The 25228-nt window shown below is 53.9% G+C and overlaps 1 protein-coding gene across 1 annotated transcript; it reads right to left on the bottom strand.

The window, feature by feature from the left end:
• Positions 1-685: 685 nt before the first annotated feature.
• On the bottom strand, positions 686-3217 carry ZIC3 (Zic family member 3). Its single transcript, XM_032196487.1, has 3 exons — positions 2173-3217; positions 1405-1568; positions 686-868 (listed from the first exon to the last, which is right to left on the bottom strand). Exons 1-3 carry the CDS (start codon positions 3215-3217, stop codon positions 686-688), a joined length of 1392 nt encoding a protein of 463 aa, XP_032052378.1.
• Positions 3218-25228: the final 22011 nt, after the last annotated feature.

Below are 25228 nucleotides of genomic sequence, written 5' to 3'. Positions count from 1 at the left end.
TGGGTAGAATAAACACCACATCCTCATCCTGAAAAATACTGACCGACCCCATCAGACGAGAATACATTCACAAGTGTAATGCTTGGAGAGAGAGAGAAGGAGAAAGAGGAGGAGAGCAGAGAAAGAAGCAGCAGGAGAGCTAGAGAGGAAAGTTCAAGACATAACAGGACTTTGGCACGGTTTAAGACTGTAAGTTTAAACAATCACCACTAAGGCGAAGGAGAATTTTCATCCTCATGTCAACATCCCACCGAAAGAAGGAAAAACAAAACAAATTAAAAATAAAAAGTGAGGAATCGGAGGAAGAGGTACTGGGACAGGGAAGGAAAAAAAAAGCCCAAACAAAACAAACAAACAAAAAACGAAAACGAAAACAAAACAAAACAAAAAAACAACAAAGAAACGACTGCGATTGCAAAAAAATGACAACAACAAAAAAAGAAATCCAATCCTGAGAAAAGGACATGGCTAGTCCAGCGTCTCGGCTTGCAAAAAATAGTAATAATTATAATATAATAATAAAAGACCCCCCTCCGGATCCTGGCAGTTAACTAGGTGTAGCCCTATGCGGTCGTCGGTGTGGAAACTCCATTTCCGTGGGAGTGAGCTGCAGTTGGCTTGGCATGTCCTTTTTTCCTTGTTCCCAACGCATTTGGTCCAGTCTCTGGCTGGGCAGCTGCTGCCTTCACACATACCACTCGTTAAAATTGGGGGGTAGTCCAGGGTTGTGGCCGGGGTTACTCTGAAGGGCGGCCGGCGGCGTTTTAGTGGAGTCCTTGCCTCCGGCTGAGCCCACCGCCGGGGGGGTGGAGGACTCGTACCCCGAACTGGCTGCAGGGGAAGAGTCCGACCCCTGGGATTCGTGCACCTAAAACCAAGAGGCAGAGATGGGAACGAGCCCAGGGCCCCCCACCACCCCGCTGAGCCAGGTCAGGATGCTGCCCCACGCAGGAGGGATACCAGGGGTCACCAGCTTGGTCCCCGCCTGGCAAGCAGGCGGTGCACATACTGCCGGTCACCCGGAGCACTGGCGGCTCGGTGCAATGCCTGCCGTAGCTCCCGGCCACTTCCCTGCGTTACAGGGAGCTGCACCATCCCAGTGTGCGGGGCTGCAGCATCCCGGCGCACGGGGCTGCATTTGCACAGCACTCTGGAGCAGAGCCACGCTCTGGAAACCGGTTAGCACTTGCACCAGCGGCAGTGCAAAAAGAAACTACGCCATTTCCCCAGGCTGTGCTCCAGCCGTGGCCCAGGCACCAGGGACCGCTCAGGCCATGCCGGGAGCACTGCGGCGGGCGCTGTGCAGCTCTGCCCTGTTCAGCCGCGGTAAAACGGGCCCCGAGCACGCCAGCGACCAAGCGTCCGTGCTCAGGGAGTAAAGAGCTGGGGCGCAGGAGTGATTACCTTCATGTGTTTCCTAAGTGAGCTGGGGTGGGTGTAGGATTTGTCGCACACCTTGCAGATGTAGGGCTTGTCCGAGGTGTGGACGTGCATGTGTTTCTTCCTGTCGCTGCTGTTGGCGAAGCGCCTGTCGCAGCCCTCAAACTCGCACTTGAAAGGCTTCTCACCTGCGAAATTCAGAGAGGGTGAAGGAGGGCCATTCCCCTCCACATCCCCACCTGCCTCCTGCCAGGATGGCCTCTGCCCCGCTCAGTCCCCACCTTGGGGATGCACGAGGACCCCAAAAAAATGATGAAGGGGAGGAGGGACGGCGGGGTTTGTTTTGTGCCGAGTAAATTCGGGTCAGCCTTTGTTACTTTGAATTTGCCTCCCACCGGCCCCGCACCGTGCTCCGGCGGGGACAGCGCTCGGTGAGCCCGAGGAGGGAGAAGACCCGTGAGCAGTTCAGCGGCTCGGACAGTTTTATGGGACGTACTCAAGGATGCGAGCCGAAAAGCGCTTGCTTCCTGCCTTCCCCCCCTCTTCCCGCCGGCCGTGCGGAGGGCTGAACGGAGGACGGAGCTACAAATAAAAATACTTCGACAAAAGTATCGCTGATTTAATTGGGAGAGACGCCAATAGGGCCTAAAAATAAAACAGCGAGGAGAAGAAAAGGAGCGGAAGTCCCCGAAAACGAGATTTCATTAGCACTCGTACGGGTGCCTCCGCAGGGGTGCGCAGGGGGCCGGCGGCGGCGGCACGCACCCAGCCACGGAGCCCCGGGGGCCTTACCTGTGTGTGTCCGCTTGTGGATCTTGAGGTTCTCGGAGCGGGCAAAGATCTTCCCGCAGCCCGGGAAGGGGCAGGGGAAGGGCTTCTCCCCCGTGTGCACCCGAATGTGGTTGACCAGTTTGTATTTCGCCTTGAAGGACTTGCCCTCCCGCGGGCACTCGTCCCAGTAGCAGATGTGGTTGTTCTGCTCGGGGCCCCCGACGTGCTCCATGGTGACGTGGGTGACCAGCTCGTGCATGGTGCTGAAAGTCCTGTCGCAGCTCTTCTTGGGCCGGCTGAGCTGGCTCTCGTCGAGCCACTTGCAGGACAGCTCTTGCTTGATGGGCTGCCGCATGTACCGAAAGAAAGCCCCGGGGCCGTGGTGGTGGTGATGGTGGTGGGCCGCCACGTTCATGCCCATATTCACGTTCATGTGGTTGTAGTTGTGGAACTGGGCGCCGCCGTAAGGGTCCGTGCGGGGGCTGGAGACGGCCCGGTACGGGTCCGGCCGCCCGAAGAGGTCCCCGCGCAGCCCCAGGTGCATCTGCCCGTTGTCTACGTGGCCGGTGGGGGACGTGTGGCTCGGGCTCTGCTCGTGGAGCCCCGGGAAGAGCAGGTAGCCCGGGGTGTCCGGGATGCCGCCGGGGCCGTGCAAGCCGCCGGGCGAGCCGCCGAAGAGCCCGTGCTGCGCCGTGCCGGAGGCGGCGTCCGCGATGCCGGAGCCGCGGTTGCGGAAGAGAAAGTCGCGGGGGGAGTTGAAGGCGGCGGCCCCGCCGTAGGAGGGCACCTGGCCGGCGTGGTGGTGGTGGTGGTGGTGGTGGTGGCCCAACGCGCTGGCGTAGCCGGGCGCTTGCGGCGTGAACGCCGAGCTCTGCCCGGCGGCGAGGTCGTGCGGGGCCGCGTTCAGCTTGAAGGCGGCGGCGGCGTGCGAGGAGTCCCCGAAGGGGCTCAGCCCCATGCCGGCGGCGGCGGCGTCGCGACCCGGCATCTCGTGGTGGCGGGGCGCCGCGAAGCCGCCCACCCCCAGCGCCGGGAACTGCGGCCCTCCGTCCAGCAGCATCGTCATGGGCGCGGGGCCGGCGGCGCGGCGGCAGCCTGCCCCCTCCTCCTTACCTCCCCCTCCCCTCCTTCCTTCCTTCCTTCCTTCCCTCCCGCCCCCGAAAAAGTGCAAAACCACCCCAAAACGCGCCCCCGCCCCCACCCCCCGCGGCGGGCGGGCGAGCACCCCCCGTCCGGGGAAGGAAAAAAAAAATTAAAAAAAAAAAAAAAAGGTTAAAAAAAAAAAAAAAAAAAAAAAAAACAACCCCAAGCCCCCGAGCCCACCACCACCCGCCCCCTGAGGCGCCCGCCCCCGCGCCGGGCCGGGCCGGGCGGCGCAGCGCAGCAGGGCGAGGGCGAGGGCGCAGCGCGGCCCCGCTCCCGCTCGGCGCCGTCGGGCACTGACGGGGCGCCCGCCCGCGCCTCGCACATAAACCAACGCCGGGGCCAGGCCGCGCCGCGCCAATGGGGAGCCGCCGGCCGCCGCGTCAGCTGACCCGCCGCCCGGGCCGCCATTGGCTGCTCCCCGTTTGATTGGCACGCGCCCCGCAGCCGTCGGGGACGGGGATTGGGCGTGCGCGGCTCAGCAGGTAAAACGGGGGGGGGGGGGCGGCGGGACGGGGCGCACGGGACGGGACGAAATGGGACGGGGCGCACGGGATGGGATGCACGGGACGGGATGCACGGGATCGGGCGCACTGGACGGGGCGGACGCAGCCCCCCGGGGCAGCTCCGGTCCCAGGGACAAGCGCGCAGAGCCCCGCGGGTTCCCCGTGCCCCCGCCGTGCCGTCCCGGTGCGCGCTGCCCCCCTGCCCGGCCCGCTGCTCGCCGCCCCACGCCGCGGGGGGAAGGCCCCCGGGCGCCTCTCCCGGGGAGGGGGCAGGCGGAAAGCCGGCACGAAGCCGCCGCGCCGCTTCAAAACTAAACCCCAAGCCCGCCTGAGCTCGCAGCGGCGGGGCGCAGTTCATTTTTTTAATTAGCAGCATTTCGCCTGCATGAGCCCGAGCCGAGCGTGGACAGCCCGCTCCTGCCCCGCCAGCCCCATGGGGCCAACTTCGCCGGCCCGAGTCCCCCCGCGCCCCCCGGCCCGCTCCCTACAGGGGACAGAGGCAGCGCCGAGCACCGAAGGGTCCCTGCGCGCTCCCTGCCCTCCCCGCCGGGCCGCGGAGCACGGCCGAGCAGCGCCCGGCGTGGCGGTTCCCGTGCTCTATTTTTTGTACACTCGTTTGTTTGATCGTTCTTTTTTTCTTTCTTTCTTTCTTTATTTTTTTTCGTCTTTCTCTCTCTCTCTCTCTCTTTTTTTTTTTCTTTCTCTTTCTTTTTTTTTTTTCTTCTTCTTTTTTTTTTTTTCTTGTTAATTTTATTTTTGCAAAGGCAACGTTCAGCCTTGGAACAATTATCAGTTGCAGACAGCGCTATAAATCCACTCATTTTCTGTTCTGGAAAGCATTTGCAAAGAACTATGGGGAGCAAGAGTGGAAATAAAAGGCAGAAAGAAAGATGGCTGTAATTGTAATATCCTGAGATTTGCTGAGCCCCCAAGTCTGTCTATTGGGCAGGTCTCACAGGCTCGCCGCCGGCTCTCTGCAGGAAACGTAAAATCTGATCAAGTTCAGAGACGCATTGAGAGCCTGCTTCAAGCAGCGCTTTATAACCGCGGCCCTTTCACATCGTTCCCCCCAATCAGCCCCGGGAAAGACTTCGCCTTCTTTATTTTAGGGTTTGCAGGGAGGACAAAAAAAAAGCCACCGATATAAAATCTCCCCGAGAGGTAACACCAGTGCCCATCAAACACTCAAATTGCCCAGGCCACATCTGCCAAGAACAGTCCCAAAGTTGGAAGGTGAGTGCCTCGCTGCCGTTACGGCGAGCCCGCAACACGGCAAGAGGCGGGAGGGGGGGGGCCTCCCCTAGGGAACGGAGGGCGCGCAGCGGCCGAGGACCGGGCAGGATTGCAGCCCTCCCTCGGGAGCAGCGGAGAGGGCCGGGGCTGTCCGGCACCATCCTGCAGCTCCCGGGGCCCGGCGAGGGCGGAGGGCAACGGGGCGAAGCCGTCCCCCCCACCCCGCCCCGGCGCTGCGAAGCGGTGGTGGCTCTACCTGACTATTTGCGGAGCGCTGCGGCGGGGTAATTAATTACCTCCCGCACGTGGTGGGTTTTCTCGGCAACTACAACCCAAAAAAAAAAAAAAAAAAAAAAGAGAGAAAAAAAAAAAAGAGGGGGGGGCATAATTCAATTAGCCCATCAGCTGAGCGCCGGGGAGGGCCGCGCCTCTGAAGTCGCCGACCTGGAGCAACCGAGGGCGACTGACCCCTGCTTGTGCAGGAGGCCTCACGTGTAGCCCGGCGCATTGTCTGCCCCTAATGGGATGCGCCGGGGCCGCGCCGGGCCGGGGGCGGCGGCGGGTGCCCGCCAGGAGCCGCCGGGGCCGCGCCGCGCTGCGCGCTCAGGTGCCCACGCCGCGGAGCGCAGCGGTTCCCCGGGCGGGTTGCGCAGGGGGGTAGGGGGGCAACCTTCAGCCCTCCGGCCCGGGGAGATGGAGCGAGCGAGGCTCTGCGGCGGGGGAAGCTTAAAAAATAATAATAATAATAAAAAAAAAAAAAACATTTATTTTTATTATTATTTATTTATTTATTGCTTAAAAAGGTCCCTGCGCGCCAGCGGCAGCGGCACCGCGGGGCTTCGGGAAAAGCATCCCGGGGGTGGGGGGATCAGAGGCAGCGGTGGGAGCTTTGGGCGAGGACTCGCCGTTTCGGAGAGTATTTGGTTGCTTTGCAGAAAGCGGCGCCCGCAGCCCCGCCGTGCCGCAGTGGACTCGCGGATCAGGCTACATAAATTGACCTATAAATCTTTTTTATACGTTTCCCATTTCTACTCTGCCAAGTTTGTACGGGTGTGTGCGCCGAGCAATATCCAGACGGACATACAGACACTGTTTAAATCCGATCGCTTCCTAGCTGGAATCTGCCAGCTCGGGAACCAAAAATGGCATAAAACGCGTTCGTTTTATTTCAGCGCATTGTCGCTGTGGCCTATGATTTTTATTCTCCGTGCTTTCGTAATAATAATAAAATGTATAATATATTTTGCATATATTTTAATGTTTTGGTAAATTCCATTTTTATTCATCGGTATTTCTGGTCGGTCCCAATTCCTGTATTTATTTTTCAGAGGCGGGGGAACATCACATCTCTCTCCCTTTTAAATCTATCTCAATTGCAAACAGGCAAACAACAGCAACCGGAAAAGTAGTCTCGCAGGCTCTCCTGCTCTCGTCGTGCTCCCAAAGCAGGGGAAGGCGGAGAAAGACACCCTGCTTTACGTCAGGAACAGATATTTGTGTAATTCTCCTCCACCTTTTTTTTTTTTTCCTCCCCCCTTTGGGATGATTTAGGAATTTAACAGCCACAAAAAACGCAAAGCCCCTTGGAAGCGGTGCGGGTCCCTCCGTGCCCGCTGCTGCCCGGTTCCCGTGCGTGCCCCGCTCGGTGGCCGGCCCTCCCCGGCCCTCCCCGCCGGGCTCCCCCCGTGCTGCCCTTGCCCTGCCCTGGTGGGCTCCCGGGGCCTGACTCTGCCCCGACCCAGCACCCGGGCACGGCTGGGGGAGCCTTGCCGGAGGGAAGAGCGCCAGGTCTGGGCCCTGCAGCGCCAGGTCGGCGCGGGAGAAAAAATGGTCCCCAGTGGGTGCCCGCTCCTTACAGCACATTTCGCAGCGGGGCAGAGCGGGCAGGGGCTGGGGGGGCTTCGGCAACGGCCCCGGGAGCGGAGGCTCCGCGGGTTTCCCTCGTCCCCTCCGCCGAGGGTGTGAGGAAAAGGCAAAAGGAGCCCGGGAAAACAGCAAAAGAAATCCCCCACACCGACCTGCGAGCCGGTCGGCGAGGGGAATATTTCATACGCCCTAAATACCTTTTAAAACGCAGTTTATCGTGGACAAATGAATATCCCTAACAAGCGTAAAGACAAGTAGCTTTTCTTCTGCCATAAACATATTGCACCTCCGGTGTAATTAAATGCAAACCAGGAGCGAACGCGACGTTTCCATTGCAGCTGTCACTCAGCGGAGGGGACTCACATGTACATTTGAACTTCAGAGATAGGGGCTGGAGTAAACAGGTCTGAACTTCGGCAACAGAGGGGGCGAGGGGTGCCAAAGGCCGGCCAGGCAGAAAAAACGAAGGGGAGACAAAACGGTGGTGCCGCGGGGCTCCGTGCTGAGAGGGTGCCGCGGGAGCAACCAGCCCGTTTTTTTGTTTTTTTTTTTTGGACCCGGGTCGGGGATTTTCGCGTCTGTGCTGGCGGTGGCGAAAAGTTCCGCTTGCAAAACCGAACAGGAACTCAGCTGCGCGCTCAGCCGGCTGGGAAACACGCGTCGGGTTCGGAAGCGAGTGGGATAAACCACGAGGAGGAGTTGAAGCGGCTGCGGGATGAACGGGTCCCGTCCCCGTCCCCGTCCCCGTCCCCGTCCCCGTTACCCCCACCCCCCGAGGGCGGCCAAGGCAAAGCCAAGGGGCAGGGGACGTCGCGGGTCGTGGCCCCGCAGGGTGCCGGGCAGCCCCTGCGCCGTGCCCGCACCGAGACGGCGTGGGGCGAGTGACCTCGGGCAGCCCCCCGGCAAGGGCGAAAAGCCCCCGGCAAAGCTAGGGGGGAGCACGGGACGGGACGACACGGGGCAGCCCCCCGGGCGGGCGGAGGAGAAAGCGGGGGGCTCGGCACCCCGGCCCGGCCGAGACGATCCGGGCCCTCCGGCCGCCCCCTTGAAATCGCCCCCTTGAAGTCCTCCGAGGAGCGGAGGGGGTGGGGGGAAGTGGCGAATATCTCAATCAGCGAGGAGGTGACCTGTGACCCGGAGGGTGGCTCTATTGTCCCGCTCTTGCGGGGGACACAGACTTTAGTCAGCCTTTCTGCGTGACTGAGCCCTGAGGGGCAACCGCAAGCCCCGAGCTCCGGCGAAGCATCCCGGGCTCGGGAACCGCCAACCCGGCATCAGCTGCCGGGGCAGAGCCGCCCTTTCCCCGGAGTCCCGGGGTCGCCGCCCCAGAGCCCTGGTTGTTTCCGAGCCCGCCCTGTCCCGGCCGCCCCCTGTCCCCCCTTAGGGGGCTGGGCCGGGCCGGGCCGCTCGGAGCATCCGCACCACGGGGCCACGAGGGACCGGAGCGGCCCACCCGGTGCCCACTGAGCAGGGCCGAAAGCGGGGCTGCGGAAGCCGCCTCCACCCGCTCCCGCCCGGCGGCGGCTTCCAGCGGGGCCCGGAGCGGAGCCGGGCACCAGGCGGCGCTGCGGAGCGGCCCGGCCCGGCCCCCGACGGCTGCCCCGGGCCCCCCGGGGCTGCCCCGCTCCTCTGCCCACGCACGGGGAGCGATGGGCCGCTCCGCACCCTGCCCCGCAGCCCCAATGCACCTCGGAGGACGGGGCAGGAGGGGGACATGAGCCCCCGGTCCCCAAATCAGCCCCGATCCTGTCTGCCCCTCCCCGTCGAACCACCCCAGGGCCTCGCAACAGGTGTAAGCCCCGGTAATAAGCCCTTGTTCGGGTGCAAATATCCCCGTTGGAACCGGCATCCCCAGGGGCCGCGGAGAGCGGTCTCTACCTGTTGGGGGCCAACCGGGGGGAGCTGTCAGGTTCCAGGGAGCCCTCTCTGGGCCCCCCCCCTCCCAGCCTGCAGCAGCTCCCCCCTGGGAAGCTGTGAGGACACCTGCACCCGCGACATGGCCAGCCTGCGGTGCACGGGGCGCTCTCCCCGCCGCCGGGAGCCCTGAACGCGGGGCTTCCCCTCGCTCCCAGCTTTTATTCCCACCTCTGGGAAGGGCACGGAGACGGGGATCGGCAGTGTCCCTCCCCAGGACACACGGCTCCCCGCGGCCCCGGGCTGGGGACTTTTCTCCCGGCCGGGACTCCCCGACACGGAGCCGTCCCGTCCTGCCCTGGTGGAGTGGAGGGGCCTCGAGGGGACCGGGCGTAGGTGGGCTCCGGCAGAGGGGTGCCGGGTCCCACCGGTTCCAGCCCGTGGGGTCGGGCCGTGCGCCCAGAGCCGGCTCCGACGGCGCCGTGCCGGGGCACCAGCGGTCGGCACACCGACGGGCACACCGGCGACGGGAAAACGGGGGTGTCTCCCGTCGCCCCGGCATCCCCCAAAGGTGGGGACACGATTTCGCCACCCCAGAACGTGTTGGAACAACGTGTTGAATGCTTTAAGGTCTTAGGAAAAAAATCAAAACGAGGGCTGTGCCGTTCCCGCTGCTTGCTTTTCGCTATCCTCCCTTCGGCCGCATCGCCCAGCGACTTTCCCGTCAACAGTCGAGGCTTTCCCCAAGGTGTGGGGCAGAGAACTGACTCCTCCTTTCCCCTCCGGCCCGGAGACCCGTCCCCACGGGTCCCTCGGGGGAGATCTGCCCATTCCCTTTGCCGTTTGCTTTTTTCTCCCCGGGAAAAGCGGTGCCGCCGCAAAGCCGCGGGGTACAAACCGCTGCCGCTCTTTTCTCTGCCGGCACCATTCCCTTCGCCAGCGAGGGGGAACGAAGCGCTTCAGCGGCTCCCCCTGCCCGGAGCCCCGACGGGGGCGCGACCCCCCCCCCAGCGGGCCGGGGCTGGGAGCGGGGCAGGGCGGCCACGGCTCCCGGCACGAACCGGCCTCAGCCCTCGCACGCTTCCGCGGGTGAAACAGCCCCGCAACGGGAGCGACTTGTGGCGGTAACAGCCCGTTGGAAGCCTTGGGGCCAAAGCTGGCCGAACAACGGCACTGGGGCGCGGGCATGGCCCAAATGTTTCCACCAGGGCCGATCACCCTGTGCCTAACACTACGAGGCTCGGGGCAGAGCCCGTTCCCCTTTTGCATTTCCCCAGATTTCGGGCCGATAGACCAGTCCCCTTCCCTTTCCTTATTTTTCCCATCGAATGCCGCCTTTCCTCAGCTGCCCCGCGCAGGCCCCGCGCTGCGGGGCGCGTTGGGCAGCGACGGGGCCCCCCGACACCACTGACTACCCCGTAAACAGCGTGCTTGCCACAGGGTGAAGGAGTCGATGGTTTTTATTACCCTCCCCGGAGGATCTGGTCCGCAACGAGAACCTTGTGTAGCAGAGCTCGTGTTAGGAAAGGTGCCTCGACTTACAGCCCGGCAGCAGCCGGTGCGCTAACCTTGGCTGCGATGGGGCAGCACCGAGGTGAAAGGGAAAAAAAAAATAAAAATAATAAATAAAAAAAGAAACAGATAGAGAAACAAAAACAACTCCAAAAAGCAGCCAAGCAAACCGAAAGCCCTATTGCAGCCCTCCAGTTGCGGCTCCCAGCTGAAGGCACCTCTTTGCCCCCACTCCGTCGAAGTCCCCTTGCAGGGGGCAGAAGCGGCTGCGGGCAGGGCTGCCCGCGGGACCCCGCTGCCTCCCAAGTTTTCAGAGCCAGGAAACTGCCATTTCCCGCTACCTTCGCCCATTCCCCGATAGCTTTCAAGGCGTCCACGTTTATTTTAAAAACTCTTCTGAGAGCTGTAGTAAATTGCGTTTGCTTGTAGCTACAAAGGAGAAAGTTAAGCATTTGTCTCTGCTGTTGTATAGGCAGCCAGTTGTTTTAATTAAAGGGTGGGGATCCGTGATATATACACCAGATAAAAGCAAATGCACAGAATAAACTAATTAAAACATTGTGTTTGGAACACATTTTATTTCTTTTTTTGATCTTAGTTGTGTTTTAAAGAAATGTCAGCGCACTATAAAGCAACCTTATTTCCCTTATAGTGTGCGGCGCTTTTCAAAGGCTAGTGTGATATATTTTAGAAAAGAAATCCCGCTGTGAAAGCTTGCGTGTCTTCTCTTTACCAAACTAAGCTCTTGTCAATCATGCCAGGGCATATCCAATCACCAAGTCCCTTTTTGGAAAGCAGCTCATCCCGCTGTGCTTTTATATATCACACCGCAGCATGTTTAGATGCATTTTTACTATCACTTCAGGAGCGGTGACTGATGAGAGCGCAGTTACAGTACCGGCTTCCCCAAACGCCGGAGTTGCTAACAATTTGCCTGGCTATTGTGTGCGTGTCTTTCTCTCCCTCCTCCCCCTTTCCTGCCTCACGTTGCCTCTATTTGTCATGGACACCAAGATGCGGGAGGATAGCGGGGGGGGTGTTAGCAGATCCCGAGGTGCCCATCACCTGCCTGGGACACGGTGACGGGCGGCTCCGTGTCTGCACAGCCCCGGGGAGGGGAAAGACCCGGCAGCTCAGGGCTCCCCCGATGGCACTGGAGAACCGAGGGCACCCCACCTTGCCCCGGGCTCCCCCCGGCCCCCGCTGCGCGCCCGGCTCACGGCCGCAGAGCCGCTGCGCAAAGCCCTGGGGTCCCCGGGGCTCGTCGGGGGTCCCGCTGCGGGCGGAGAAGCCCCTCCCGGGCAGGGGAAAGCCTCGGAGCACGGCGAGGCGTGTGTGGGGCAGGTCTGGAAACCTGCCGGTCTCCCCCCACCCCCCCAGCCGGCCGCGCCGACACGAGTGGTGACAAAGCCGCCTGAATTTGCTCTCTCGTTTCAATTCCGAGCCCTGGAATCGTTGCATGTGAGCTGCGTTTACCTCTTGATCCCGACTGCAAGTGAGAAAAAAAATAGACTTTTTTTCTTTTTGCTAAATTTCTGGACCCTAATTGAAGACAAGTGGCAAATGGTTTTTATTAAAATCCCTCTCCTTTTTCCTCCGCCTCCAGCTCTGGGTGTTTTCAGACAAACTGTGCAAACCTCTGGCGACGCACACGTACAGAAACATTCGATATTTCTCCGCTCAGTAACGCGTTCATATCGCCTGTCTCGGGCTCTCTTCCCAGGCGCAAATTTCGGGGACACGGCCGTGCCCAGAACCTCCCCGCTGCGTCTTGTGCTGTGACCGTGTCAGAGAACCCGGAAAGGGGAGCGAGGGGGGGCACAGGCATCCCCGGTGCCCCTCCGCCTTCCAAGGCGACCTAGGCACAAAGGCTTCCGACGCCCAACCTGTTTACACAGATTTCCTCTCACCTCTTTGGCTCCATCATTTTATCTCATCAGATTTCGCCCCCTTCGTTTGCCAGAGATGGTTGCAAATTTCCCCCAACCCTGAGCTTCTCCCCACGGTCCTTGGGTGAACCTGGTCGGACCGAGAGAAACGAGGTGATTTTATCGTTTGCCTTAAAAAAGGACCAGATGCGGACATTTAATTCTATTTTATTTCCCGTTTACCGCACAGGCTGTGGTGGCTGCTGTACCGCAGCTCTCCCCGAAACGTCGAGAACTAAAGGTGCAAATGAAGCAAGGGCTGACTGATGCAGGGGAAAAAAAAAAATCATATATATATATATATATATTATATCCTAAAAATCCCTGGCACTTCGGATGCCGGGAGCCACTCGTGCCTTCCCCATTTGTCCTCAGGCATCCGAGCCGCCGCGCCCACGCGAAGCCCTGCCGCCCCCCGCGCTCTCCCAGCGCAAGGCGCGCCCCCGCGGGGCTGGGGGACACCCCCTCCAGCCGATCCCTACCCCGAACCCCCGGCACGATGAATTAAAGACCTTCCAGGACCAGCACTTGCCCTGCTTTGTCTCCCTCCCCCCAGAAAAAAAACTTCTCCTGCTGGCTCTCCCCAGAAACGATGCCCGGAGCAGGGGCTCAGCCTCCCTGCCGCAGTGTCAGGCTGTGCGAGGGGATCAGCTGCAGCCCCCTGAGTGTGCCAGAGCTGCTCCTGTGTTCTCGGGAGGCTCCCGCTGAGCAAGGCTGGGTTGTTCCTTCCTCCCCAAAGCCCCCTCCCAAGGGACTTTGTGCCCCTTCACCCCAGATGACAGGAGGCAGACTCGGAGCCAGTGCCGTCTGGGGGCCCGGGGAGGGGACCCTGCTGAGCAGAGGTGGCTGGCGGGGCAGAGACCTCCCGGCTGGAGGTCAGGGTCTGGGGACAGCAGGCCACCTGGGTAGACACGAGTCCCTTTCACCCATTTAGGACACGGGAGGCCCTGTCGTGTGCTCAGTGCTGGAGAGCAGAGCTTAGATGCGGTCTTTGCAGGCTGGGACTGAAAGGCAGCACCCCATGCTGAGCCCAAGCCCCACTTGCACGCCAGGGTGATCTCCAGCCCAGCCTGGGTCCAGCTATTTGGCAGCCCCCATTGCCATGTGCCTTGTCACCAGTATTGCCACTGCCAGGTGCTCAGCACAGGTACAATGCAGGGGCTTTGCTAGAACACCCAGGGGGAGCAGATCCCATGGCTTTGTGGGTTTAAGGAGAAGGGACATGGTGGCAGAAGCACCCACTGGAATAGCATTAAAATAGGTACATGTGCCAGGAGAGCTTCAGCATCACCCATGCACACCTGTCACAGGCAGAAGTCACTGCTGGGTCTCTGATATTAAAAAGACACACTTAAAACTGTTTTCAAATATCATCATTTTAGAACAGCAGTGCTGCTTCATTCCCTCCCCAAACCCCAACACACACACACATTTTTACATTTCTTGAACATTAACACAGCACAGAGATACATTCATATGGGTTTTCTCCTGTAAATAATGAATGTAATAATTGTTAAAGAAAAGAAAGAAAAAAAGAAAAAAGTAAAAGAAAAAAAAAAAAAGAGCAAGGATAGAAATAAGCACACAAAGCTAATCCACGGTCTGGGAAAAAATACAGACTGGTCTCCAGCCCTAAACGCCCACATGCAACTCAGCGCTAAAGTAAGACTCCACAAAAGCAAGGAAAAAAATATCCATCTCTACTTTCAGGACTAGAAAATAAAAGAAACAGACAGCTTTCTCAGCCTCTGCCCAGTCGCCGGGAGGCCACAGTGCTGGGCTTCACTCGCCACTGCCAGGGCCATCTCCTGCAGCACAAGAGGTGGGAGGCTGCTTCTGCAGCCCAGGCTTTCACTTCCCAACAGTAACAGCAGCACTGATCTCTCTAAGTGTAAGGATTTGGGCCTTACGGTCTCCAGCTCAGTTTTGCAGGTGAAGGGTTTTTCCACCTCTCTGCCAGTGCCACAGCTGGGAAGAAAAGCGGCTCCCAGAGCTACCACAAGAGGTACTGGCAAGTTTGCACCCATCCTGCTCACAGAAAAACAGCAAAAGCTGCCCAGGCAGCTGTCCTAGACAGGAGACTTGCATTGGCAGGGTCACACCAAAGCCCCAAACCATTGCTTAAATACCTTTGAAAAAATCTGCATTTCAAATACTTCAGGGAAAGCCTGATGCATATCCAGCAAAACCAGCAGGTGGGAGCCATCCCAACTGTGTACCAGTCCCATTGCTGTCCCAGCCAGCAGTGTTCAGAAAACTCTGCACCTTCTCACCACACACTGCAAAACCTACCCCACAAAACACAAGCTCAGGTGTAACTTACTGAAGCCAGTGATGCTCCTCACCTGCTGACAGCCGAGGCTGTGCTGAGGTGCTCTGTAAGTGAGTGCTGATGCACAAATCACATAGATTTTGCTGTTGGAATTTATTTTCCACACATCTTTAGTATAAATGTAGGAAACTATGAGCTCCCAAATCTGTCCACCTGCAACAGTACATAAAGGAACAATACACAAACGGATAACAGTTTTTCTATGAGGTGCAAAATAACTCACCATTTCCACATGCACCCGAAGAAGAGAATAAAGTGTATGGCCTAAGCTCTTCAATAGTTCCTAGCTGATATTGATGGCAAAAAGATGCATAAATATAATCTGTGAACAGGGTGTTTGGGCCAGATGCTCTCTGCTCTCAGCCCCAACAAACCCCAGACAAGGCCAAACATTTTGGAGGTAGAAACACTGGCATTATTGAGCTGATATTTTACAGATGCCGCTGTACAGTTCTTATGAGTTTTTTCATAAATTCATAGTTGTTGCTGATCTCCAGACAGCAGATAGAAAAACTATTTGTGTTGGAAAGTTTTAAAGGTATGAAACAGATAATATCCAGACCAACTGTGGTATCATTACCATAATAAAGATTATTAAAATAATTTCGACCTTTTGAATTAGGAGTTGTATAAAATAGCAGCATAAAAATGATGTTTAGAATAAAAACTCAGCACCAAGTTCTTACCGTAGCTGCTGCAAAACTGCACACAAATCTTATTGCAAGTGTAGTACTATTGTTTTTAATGGATTACATTTTATTAGATTTTGAAGAGTGTTCACATCATAAAATGCAGGCAGGAAGTACTGTGTATGTAAAACACATCCACATTAATTATGAAAGCTAGTAAATGAATCATACATTACTGCAAATATATTATGCATTGCTTACATCGCTTTGCCATGGCATGTTTGCACGATAGAAATAGAAACTAGAAAGAAAGTCTGAAAAAAAGAAAACAAAGCCCTAGGAATAAATAATAGCATTAGCTAAGGAGGAAAGAAGAAAGAGGAAAAGCGCAGAGGGAAGATGTGATACCAACATGACCTTATTTTTGTAAGAAGCCAAACTAATGGCCCCTGTGATATTTCAGTACCTGTGCACTGCAAACCCAGGAGTTGACGAGAACTCATGGGGTGATTTCTGTGACCAAGTTTTGTGTTATTTTGACAGCAGAATCATGTGGCCTATCTTACAGAGCATCAGTAAAACTCACACATCTCACTTATTTTTTCAAAAAATGACTTTTCTTGCCTGTTAGCATATTTTAGCAGAGTCGGTGAAGTACTGTGTATGGAGAGTGAACTGGCTTTTCAAAATGACGACTTATTTCCTGCCAAATTTGCTTTAAGAAACCACTTCAGTTCTGCGCACGAGACTTCATGTCGCTTTGATTTACTATCCAGAATATAAAAGGAGATTGGTTTGGTTATAGTGGAATTTAAAGCAAAATTAAATTTTTCTCCTATAGGAAGAACATTATGATTTCATACAGCCAAAACACACACATCATGTCCGTAAAACACTCGCTGTATGCTCTTACATGAGGCAGGGAGGGGAGGCACACCATGAGCCTGTGGAGATAATACACATGCGGATCTGCATTCAGCCAAATCACGTTGAGATGCAAGGCTGATGATGAATCTTAAAAACTGCCATGAGGGTGGGGAAAGCACAGCTGGTGGCAGCCCTGAGCTCAGTGCCTGTCCCCTCACGCTGGTTTGTACCAGAGCATCTCGATGCCGTCAGCTCTGAAGGCAGCTGCCTGCAGAGCTAATGCTGGCAAGCTGGGCTTTTCTTCTGGCAGCTTTCTCTCCTAAGCAAGGGGTATTTTCCAGGTCAGTTATCCGACGGTTCACATTCCCCCCAAACCTGCAGGACCGCTGTGCTCTCCACTCTTCCAGATGCGAAAGCAGGGCTCTCTGAGCAAGGCAGGGGGCTGTATGCCCAGGATAGGCAGCAGAAGCTGCCTTTCTCTTGCAAACAGTGCCATCAGCCTCCCTCCTGCCTGTTTCGGAGGGGCCCCTCTCTGTCGTGCTCCTTGCGCTGGTGTTGCCATCCGGCAGATCTCACTTGTGTGCCAGGCTCCACGCTGCAGCGCTAACAGCAGCAGCAAACACAATGTGCAGTCCTTAGGGCTTTAAAATCTTGTTAGGCTCTGCACGGGCAATGGAATCTACTCTGGCATTCCAAAGATAACCTCCAGTGGATTTTAGGAAGAATTTTATTTAAGGTCAATTTTGGCACACATATGTTTAATCGAAATTAATTGCTCCACCCCGTCCCTCCTTAGCACACACTGTCCGGGGTAAAAATACTGTAGCGACAGAGAGGCTGTGGGCTATTAAGCCTCACTGACAACTTTCATCCCCCTTTGTCATATATTGAAAGTATCTTTCCATGAAATTACTCATGTTAATTAACTCTATGGAGATGTCTGATGATTTTTACTAGACTAAAATCTTTGAAAGGAGGAAACTTGAAATGGGGAGTTTGTGATGAGCTCAGCCCATGGAGGAGGGATACTGAAAGCAGAAACCAGGGCAGGCACGTGCTGTAACTGCAGCAAACTGCACAGTTCAAGAATCTCAGTTTCACACAACCAAGCGACTAGGGCTGCTCTGGCCCATCATATACATGAGTAGGTCCCAGAAATATTTGGTGCTTGATGCCAACTCATCATTTCCCTCCAGGTCTGAACACCCAAAAATGTCAGCTGAATATTAATTTCTGTTAGACCTCACATCACTGAGATGAAATCATGGAAAAACATCAGTTGGAAGGGATCTATGGAGGTCTTAAGCCCCACCTCCACTCAAAGCAGAGCGAATTTCAACATCAGATCAAGATAAATTTTATAGCAGTTAATCTGGTAAAGCCATGAATGAATTACACCACACTCTCGCTCCCCAAGTGACTTTCAGTGAGATCTTTATGCTATTTCCCATCAAATTTTGTCTTTGTTTTATGGCTGGATAACCTATTCTAGGGAAGTCTCAGGGATTGTACTGAGAACAGAACTGGATTTGCTAAGCCTACAGAGCTCTTGTTGTCTAACATGTCATTCACCATCCATTCTTAAAACCTCCAGCACTGACCTAAGCCACTGTCCTGGAGAAGGATGTAGGCCACTGTATTTAAATGGCTTGGGTTGGCAGCAAACAGTCATGCCTGCCTTCTTTCTGAGAAATAAAAGGAGAATAAGGTGTAATTAAAAACCTAGGAACACTGCAAATGGATCCGGTAAATCAAAACCTTGAGGATGTGTTATTCGCATTTGATAGACCCCTATCTCCCAAATTTTCAGAGCATCACCCATGCCAGAGAGGGGCTGCACAGCCAATGCCTCACATTTAGGGATTTGGGTTCCATGCAACGCCATCTGGCTGATGCTGTCATTAACACTGCAAGAGAAAATGCTGTGGCATTGGTGGCAGGCACTGGGTGATGGCTGGCACACCCTGTGCCAGTGAGGTCGCCACATGCCCTTGTCCCTCCTCACCCTGGGTGGCTCCAGGGCACGGAGCTTAGCTCCCTTCTGTGTTACATTTCCACCACCTTAGAGCTGGGAAGTAAAATACGGCTTTTGGATTACTTCCGCTAGCTCCAGGCAATCTAGAACATTTGCCAAAGAATTACATAGACGTAGTGTTAAAAAATAGGGTTGTCTCCAAAGTCTTTTAAATAAAGAGGCTGCAGTCGGCACCATTCCTGGCAGGCAGGCAGGCAGGGAGACTGACCTACCCATCAGGACCCCATTTTGCGACTTACAGCAGCCTGTCAGGAAAGATCGATAGTTGGCATGGTAACAAGCTCATTTCCCAAGAATGGAGTTCCTTTTTATTAAATTTGGCTGTCTATTGATCAGTTCCTGATCCACGTATCAAAACATGACAAGCACTTAATGAATCACAGATTTTTATTGAGCTGAATAAAAAAAAATATATATCAGGAGGCAGCTGGGAAGTGCTCCCTGCTCACAAGTGCGGCATGGACTGCAGTAAGGGGCTGGGGCAGGGATGGAAAACTAGTATGGATGCAGCTTGCTCTTCTGGTGATTTCAGGACAGTGTTTGGAAGCCGCTCTGTTCCCATGCATGTTTCTTACTGCAGCAGCCCCATCAGACAGCTTCTGGTGATGGGTGGGATTCTGCCCCCACTTACTGCCCATGGCTCAGCTCTGGCTGCAGTGAAGTGACAGAGGTCAACCCACGCACACGTGGTGAAAACATCTCTCAAGTTCAAGTCTTGTGTTGTTCAAACTTGGTCCTGCCAAGCTTTCTTTGCATCCTCAGCCATGTGGCCCTATCTCAGCAGCAGCTCGACCAGTCCTTGCTGCAGCCTGGCATCCCCTCTAACCCATCTCCCCTGCTTGCCAACCCAGGGATCCACACAACTCCTGTTCCCCAGCATCCCTGTCCCAGAAGACAGGTAGCTCTGGTGTGGTACCAAGCCCTTGGCCTTTCCATGAGAGCCATACAGTCCATCAGGAAGATGATAGGCCTGTTCAAATTGCTTTAGTGCACATTTACAAGAGAGATAATAACAACTCCAAAGGCTTCTTCCGGACTATTAAATAATATCCACTTATAATAGTGTCTGAATTCATATTGAAATGACAGACTATAATAACCCAGTCATAGCCATCCAGCATACAGAGCCGACTGTAGATGCTTAGCAAAATTGCAAGATGTACTTATTTACACGATACATTATATGATAGCTGATTTTTTCAGGTCATCTCCTTTGACTGGTCTGATACAGAGAAGTTGTTGTAAGATATCTCTCTATCCCCCTCTGTCAGCTATTTTAAAAGGAGACAAAACACCCTGACCACACACAGGAATATACTAGAGCTTTCAGACAATGAACAATTCTGCAAACTACAATAAAAATTTCAGACAGAAGCTGAAACACCCCAACATATCTCCTGTACGCCCTGGAGACAGTTGCCACATCAAAACCAATCAATTCACAGTGGATCCCACCATTTCAAGCAGCTTCACTTAAGGTAGTTCTTAAAAACTGCCCAAGCCTTGCAGTGCATTTGGGTTTATTTGCCTATAGTCACAGAAGTGATCCTATGGCAGGGAGAAGACTTCACATCACTGGTGCTTAGTGATGTGCTTGGTGCACTGTGCCCAGCCACATGTATATACGCACGTCAGAGTGCAGTGCTACTGCTCACGTTCCTGCAGGACCATCATCCTTTATCATTTAGGTTTGCTGACATTGCTTGAGCACCAGTCGGAAAGGTCACAAGAAGTCAGGCCAGGAAGCAGTGAGCTTTCCAGAGCAAGTGATGCCTAGAGAGCAGAGCAGAGCAGCCGTGTGCTGGCTGGGAATGACAGCGCCCCAGGTCTGCACAGACCCTGACATTCTCCTCCTCGACTCAGAGCAAAGGATGAACTTTGTCAACACATTACTCACGTTTTTTCCAGACACTACGAGAACAGGAAGAAATCAGGTTACATCAGTAAGTAAGTAGACATGAGCAATTCTCTTAGCTGTCATACCCCTCCAAGGGCAGTTTTGGAGGAGAAACAAAAGCGCTGCATCGTCCATTTGAGAGCTTAGCAAACCCTGCCAGCATCTGCACAGGAAGAGCAAGTCCCTATCTGTTCTCCATTTCAGGCAGTGCTCCCAGCCCTGCATGTTCCCTTCCTGAGAATACTCAGCCCAGACAAAGCTACCTAAGTGTCCTGAACACCTGAACACACCACAAAGCAAACAGTGCGAGACCTCTCCGGAGAATGAATTCCAAACCCATCACATCATTTAGGGGGGTTTCTCCACGCAGCCCCCAGGAGCTGGGGCCAGCCTTGTCCCAGCCACCAAGATGAATTTCAGGCAAACCAGCTCAGTGATGCCCGGGCAGAGAGTTCACATGCATTCAAGCAGCTGGTAAATTTCCTAAGGAAAGTGGTGGTTTGTGTGTTTGTGAGAATGAGCCATGTGCCGCTTTGAGCTGCTTTGGCAGGAACAGTGGGATTTCAACAGATCTGTGCACTCAACTCCGTCAGGGCTGGGAAAAGCCGATCAACCCCAGCACTGAGCGTCCTCCCCTTCCCCTTCCTAGGGCAACTAATTGTGGGGACAGGAAAGCAGACCGCGGGGACTAACAGCCTGATCTTGTGTGAGGGTTTAATTTAAGTTAGAAATAACATCTCTCTTTCTCCTATAGATCATCTTAGGATTTTGAAAGGGCAGTCACGCAACTTCCCCCGGCAGTTATGGCAGAACCGCGCTCGAAAATGAATGGAGCTCGTGGAAGCATTCAGGGGCTAACAATCGGATTTATAATTAGGCCTAAAAAGGGAAGAACACTGAATAAAAGCAGCACAGCCAATTTTAGAAGAAAAGGAAGTTCTGGATGGAATTCATTGGGGTAGGGCACTGAAGTGGAAATGGAAAGTGTTCAAAGATAAATGAGTTTAGGCCTAAGAGTTTGCTTGACATCTAGAAAATGTACTAGGAACACAGTGTCAAGAAAAGCTAACGTGAATAACAAAGAAACACAAGAAGTGAGAGAAGAGAGGAAAGAGCCACAAAACTTTGGTACAACAAAGAGTTGCAATTATAGAGGGAAATGTAATGAAGTGTAAAAAATCATAATGAAAGCAAAGATGGAGAGTGAAAGGATGATTGCATATTTGCTTAATGCACATCGGAGAAGTGTCAAAGACATGGGGAACAAGAGGTCACTAAATGAGAAAATAAAGCCTCAGAGGAAAGGCAGTGAATTTATTGCTTTAAATACAGATTTATTTGCCCAGGATTTACCACTTGAGGGCCAAGGACAGACACAAGCAATGGAAATGTTTTCCTAAAGAGGCAAGATTTCTGGAGGAAACTGAGCTCTGCCCTTAGACAGTCAGTAGCACAGTTCAGTCTGGCACAGCAGCAAACAGCTGGGGGCAACTGGGCTGCACATGGGGGGATCTAATGGGGTCTTGGAAATAGAGGGAAACCTCATCCTGACCGTGTGTAGCATCCCCCAGGTACGTGGGAAACAACATTTGTTTTCCAATAGGCTTTACTGTCACAACAAACTCTGCCTCAAAGTGGCTCAGATTTGCAAGTTATCTGCATCAGAGATAGCGTTCCCCTTCTCCTCCCTCCCTCCATCCCACCTACCCTCCCTGGATACAACCAGGACCCAAAATACTCACCCCATCCAAGTGGCACTTCCCAGTGCCCTTGCTGCATGGAAACAAGTCAGTGTCACGGCCTGCAAGATGTTCTTACTAGGTTCGGAGCAGCAGGACAAAATGTGGTGGAAATCATCCTGGATGGGGGTCTGGGGGGGGGTGGGAAGCAGCACTCGTGGCCCCAGCTGGGGTTTGGGCTCTGCTGCACCCGGCTGCTCTGTGGCCATCAAAGGGCAAACTCAGGGTTTCCCAGCTGCCGGTAAAACTGAGCTTTGCTATTGAATGTGAAATACAGACATAACACTGTTATCCGAGAATATATCCCTTTCCCAGCACAAGGCACAGCTGTGGCTCTGCATTCACAGGTCTATCACTGGTTGCTGACTCCAGCCAAAAACACAAACCACCTCTTTCTGTAGTGTTGTTGCCAACAGCCCGCTCCTATACCTGGAGGCTCACAGAGCCTGAGGTGCCATTCTGTGCCCTGCAATGGGGAATACCCTCACTAAGGGCACAGGCGGGGGTTCTGCTTTGTAGGGGACCACACTGAGGGAAGATGCCAGCACTCTGTCAGTTCCCAAAATCACAGCATGGAATGTTAAGCAGATGCTAATGGAGAACATGGCTTAGACCAGTCCATCCCCAGCACTGAGAAGCACTGGATGGGACATGGGACATTGGCAGAGACAAATCCTCACCTCATCAAGGGTCCCAGCAGTGGAAGCCTGTGTCAGTGCTGGATCACCCCAGTGGAAGTGTCAGGATCCTGAAGAAAGCCCCCAGGCTGCCTCAAACCCTCCTTTCCCTCTGCACCTATGAGGCTCAGCATCATCTCAGCAGCAACAGAAGCTGACTGCCCATGGCTGCCCAGGAAACCTATGGAGAAAGCAAAAGGGAGAAGAATGAGGCTGCTGATGTATTTTCCCTCAAAATCTGTATAAACAGCAGTGATGCCCTGGGAGCGAGATCCTACTGGTGCATTTATCAACTGAGCGATATCTAGACAATTAGTTGTTTTCTCTAATTTAAGACTAATTTTGTCCCACCAGTTTAAATTAAAGCCCCCAATAGGATAATTTCCTTGCAATCTTAATTTTGTTACAAGCGTTTCATTAATCCAATCATAACTTCTATAATATTGTTTGGCAGCTGATTGAGACTACAGTAACCACAGGGGTTCGGGCGCATTGTCTCATTTATGATAAAAAAAAATAATAAGTGAAATGACTCCAATTAAAAATTCTTTTACTACTGTCTAATATGTGAAACTCCCCAAAGTCAGGCCAGGAGCATCATTATTCCATCCACACAGCCCGTCTGCGGGTGACAGCAGAAGCTACATTCTAATGTCAACCGTATATAAGTGTCTGTCTGTCTAGCTGTCTATGGCAATAACATATTTAAGGAGAAATGCCAAGGTGGCTGAATGCCATTCACATTTGAAAATATTTGTCTGTGGCTTTGGAGAATTTTCTCCAGAGGATTTTGGATTTCCTTCACAGGTCTCCTTTGGCTCCCTGAAGTCATATATTCAAAGCATCCCACGCCATAATACAAATACTCAGCACATGGCAATTCCCTGCAGATCTCATATTCATAGCAAGAAATGGGAGAGATTGGAATCTGCTGCAGGAAAGATCTTGTGGCAGTAATGTCTATTAACACACAGTGTTGTTGGCAGCATGAACTTCAGCTTGGAGATGTGCTGATTTGAGGAGAAAAAAAAAAAAAAAAGCAGTGGGGATTTTAAAGCGAATTCAAGTCTTAAAAACTGCACTTTCTTCAAGGCACACACAATCGTTCCTGACAGAAGTTTTCCAGATGCATTGAAGTATAGAAGGGAAGTGACAGAAAGCCCTTGAAATAAACACAACAAAGGAGTCAAAAGAAAATCAAAATTAATCTAGGCCATATAATAGAAATAATATAGCCAATGGGATCATTTTTGCTTCTCCTCAATGAACAAGAGCCCACAAGAATGGAGGGACAGCTTCACTTCGCAACCTGGACCAAAACTAAAAGGTTCTGAAGAACCCAGGGATGAACCCCAGCACCCGGTTTCTCCTGGATGAAACCCTGTGGTGTTTGCCAGACTCTCTCTGAGGAGGAGCACAGCATCAGGCTGTGCCATGGTGTTGCACCATTGAGTAGGTGCCCAGATAAGAAAATACAACTCATTTTTTGGCCAGCCCCATGCCACACTGCCAGGACAGAGGATGAGGGATTTGGGGCCATGCCACTGCCCAGGCTCAGAAGCTTCAAAGGCAGTGGGACGTGGGATGGAGAGGGGATCGGCCAATTGGCCCTGCTCCATCCTCAGCAAGGGCATGTGAAGTATCCAGATAGAAAATGCTGTGTACAAGTGTGCTTTCCATCCCACTTAAGGGTGAGTCAAGATCCAGAAATTGCCCCAAAATGACCATAAACAAAGAATTTCCTTTGGGGACTGCCAAATTGCTCCCTTTTGGCAAAGGTAGGACAAAAGCAAAACAAGAACTGTCAGGGACTCCTGACAGTTGTCCCACCAACACAGCAGTTCTTCCCACCTAAAAAAAGCAAAAGTGAAGCACAGCCTGTTTCAAAACCTTTTCCCCGTACTTCCTCAAGCACACTCCTGGAAAGCAAGAAGAAGCGAGAAAACCAAAGCAGCTTCTACCACCTTTTGCTGTTTAATAATCTGCTCCTGCTAAGCAACCTGCTTGGCAAATCTGTTTTTCTCATCAAAAAACAATTCTGGGAGGTGAGGTGGGAGCACCAGCCATGTCCCTGCGCACTTGCCCCATGGCCATCCTGCCTGTGCTCAAGGGAAGGGAAATTCAGCACTCATCACTCCACACCGGCGTCCCAGTGTCATATAGAGGATGGTTTGCAGAGCACAAGTGGTAGTGCCCATATGCTAAGCTGGTAAACTCAGGAATTATGGATTTTCCTCCTCAAAATCATGATTTTCTTCTTTGTTTCTGTAAAATTTCTACCCCAAGGTTACAAGTCTGCCTTGCTCAGAAGAAAACTTCGGCCTTCAGGGAGGGCCAGGAGGGGTTGGTTGCTTTTAAACAGCGACACTTTTCCTTTTTCTTCCTACCCAACCAACCCAGGCAGATCTCTCATTTTGTCATTACAGCTCTTCCTTTTGTGTCCTGACCTAAAAGGAATTAACTTCTGCCCGACTTGAAAATAACAGGAGCAGGCAGCAAGGCCTGTACTGATAACTATGGGTTTAGAGGCTTCACGCTACAGTTTCCACACATCTCAGCTGACGAGATGCACTGAGCTGCACGGGGCCAAGCAGCTTTGCTGGAGGAGGACCTGGGTGCTGATGGAGGCAGCAGAGCTGGCAACGCAGGGTCAGAGCAGTTCAGCCCCTCATTCACAGGGACTCTGTCCTGGTGTTGCACTCCAGCCCTAGCCCTTGTGGAAATTAGTCTTTGCATGGATACGTATAAATAAATCCAGGACATTGCTTGCGTAATGCTAACGTTTTGCAGTATCTGGCATTTGCCGCTAGTTGAAGGCAAAGCAAACCATGCTTCAGTGGAGCATAAAATTGCTTTCCT

The sequence above is a fragment of the Aythya fuligula genome, chromosome 13 (assembly GCF_009819795.1).
Source record: "Aythya fuligula isolate bAytFul2 chromosome 13, bAytFul2.pri, whole genome shotgun sequence".
Classification (NCBI taxonomy): Eukaryota; Metazoa; Chordata; class Aves; order Anseriformes; family Anatidae; genus Aythya; species Aythya fuligula.
The sequence above is the reverse complement of the archived record's forward strand: the minus strand, read 5'-3'. Positions and strand labels throughout refer to the sequence as shown.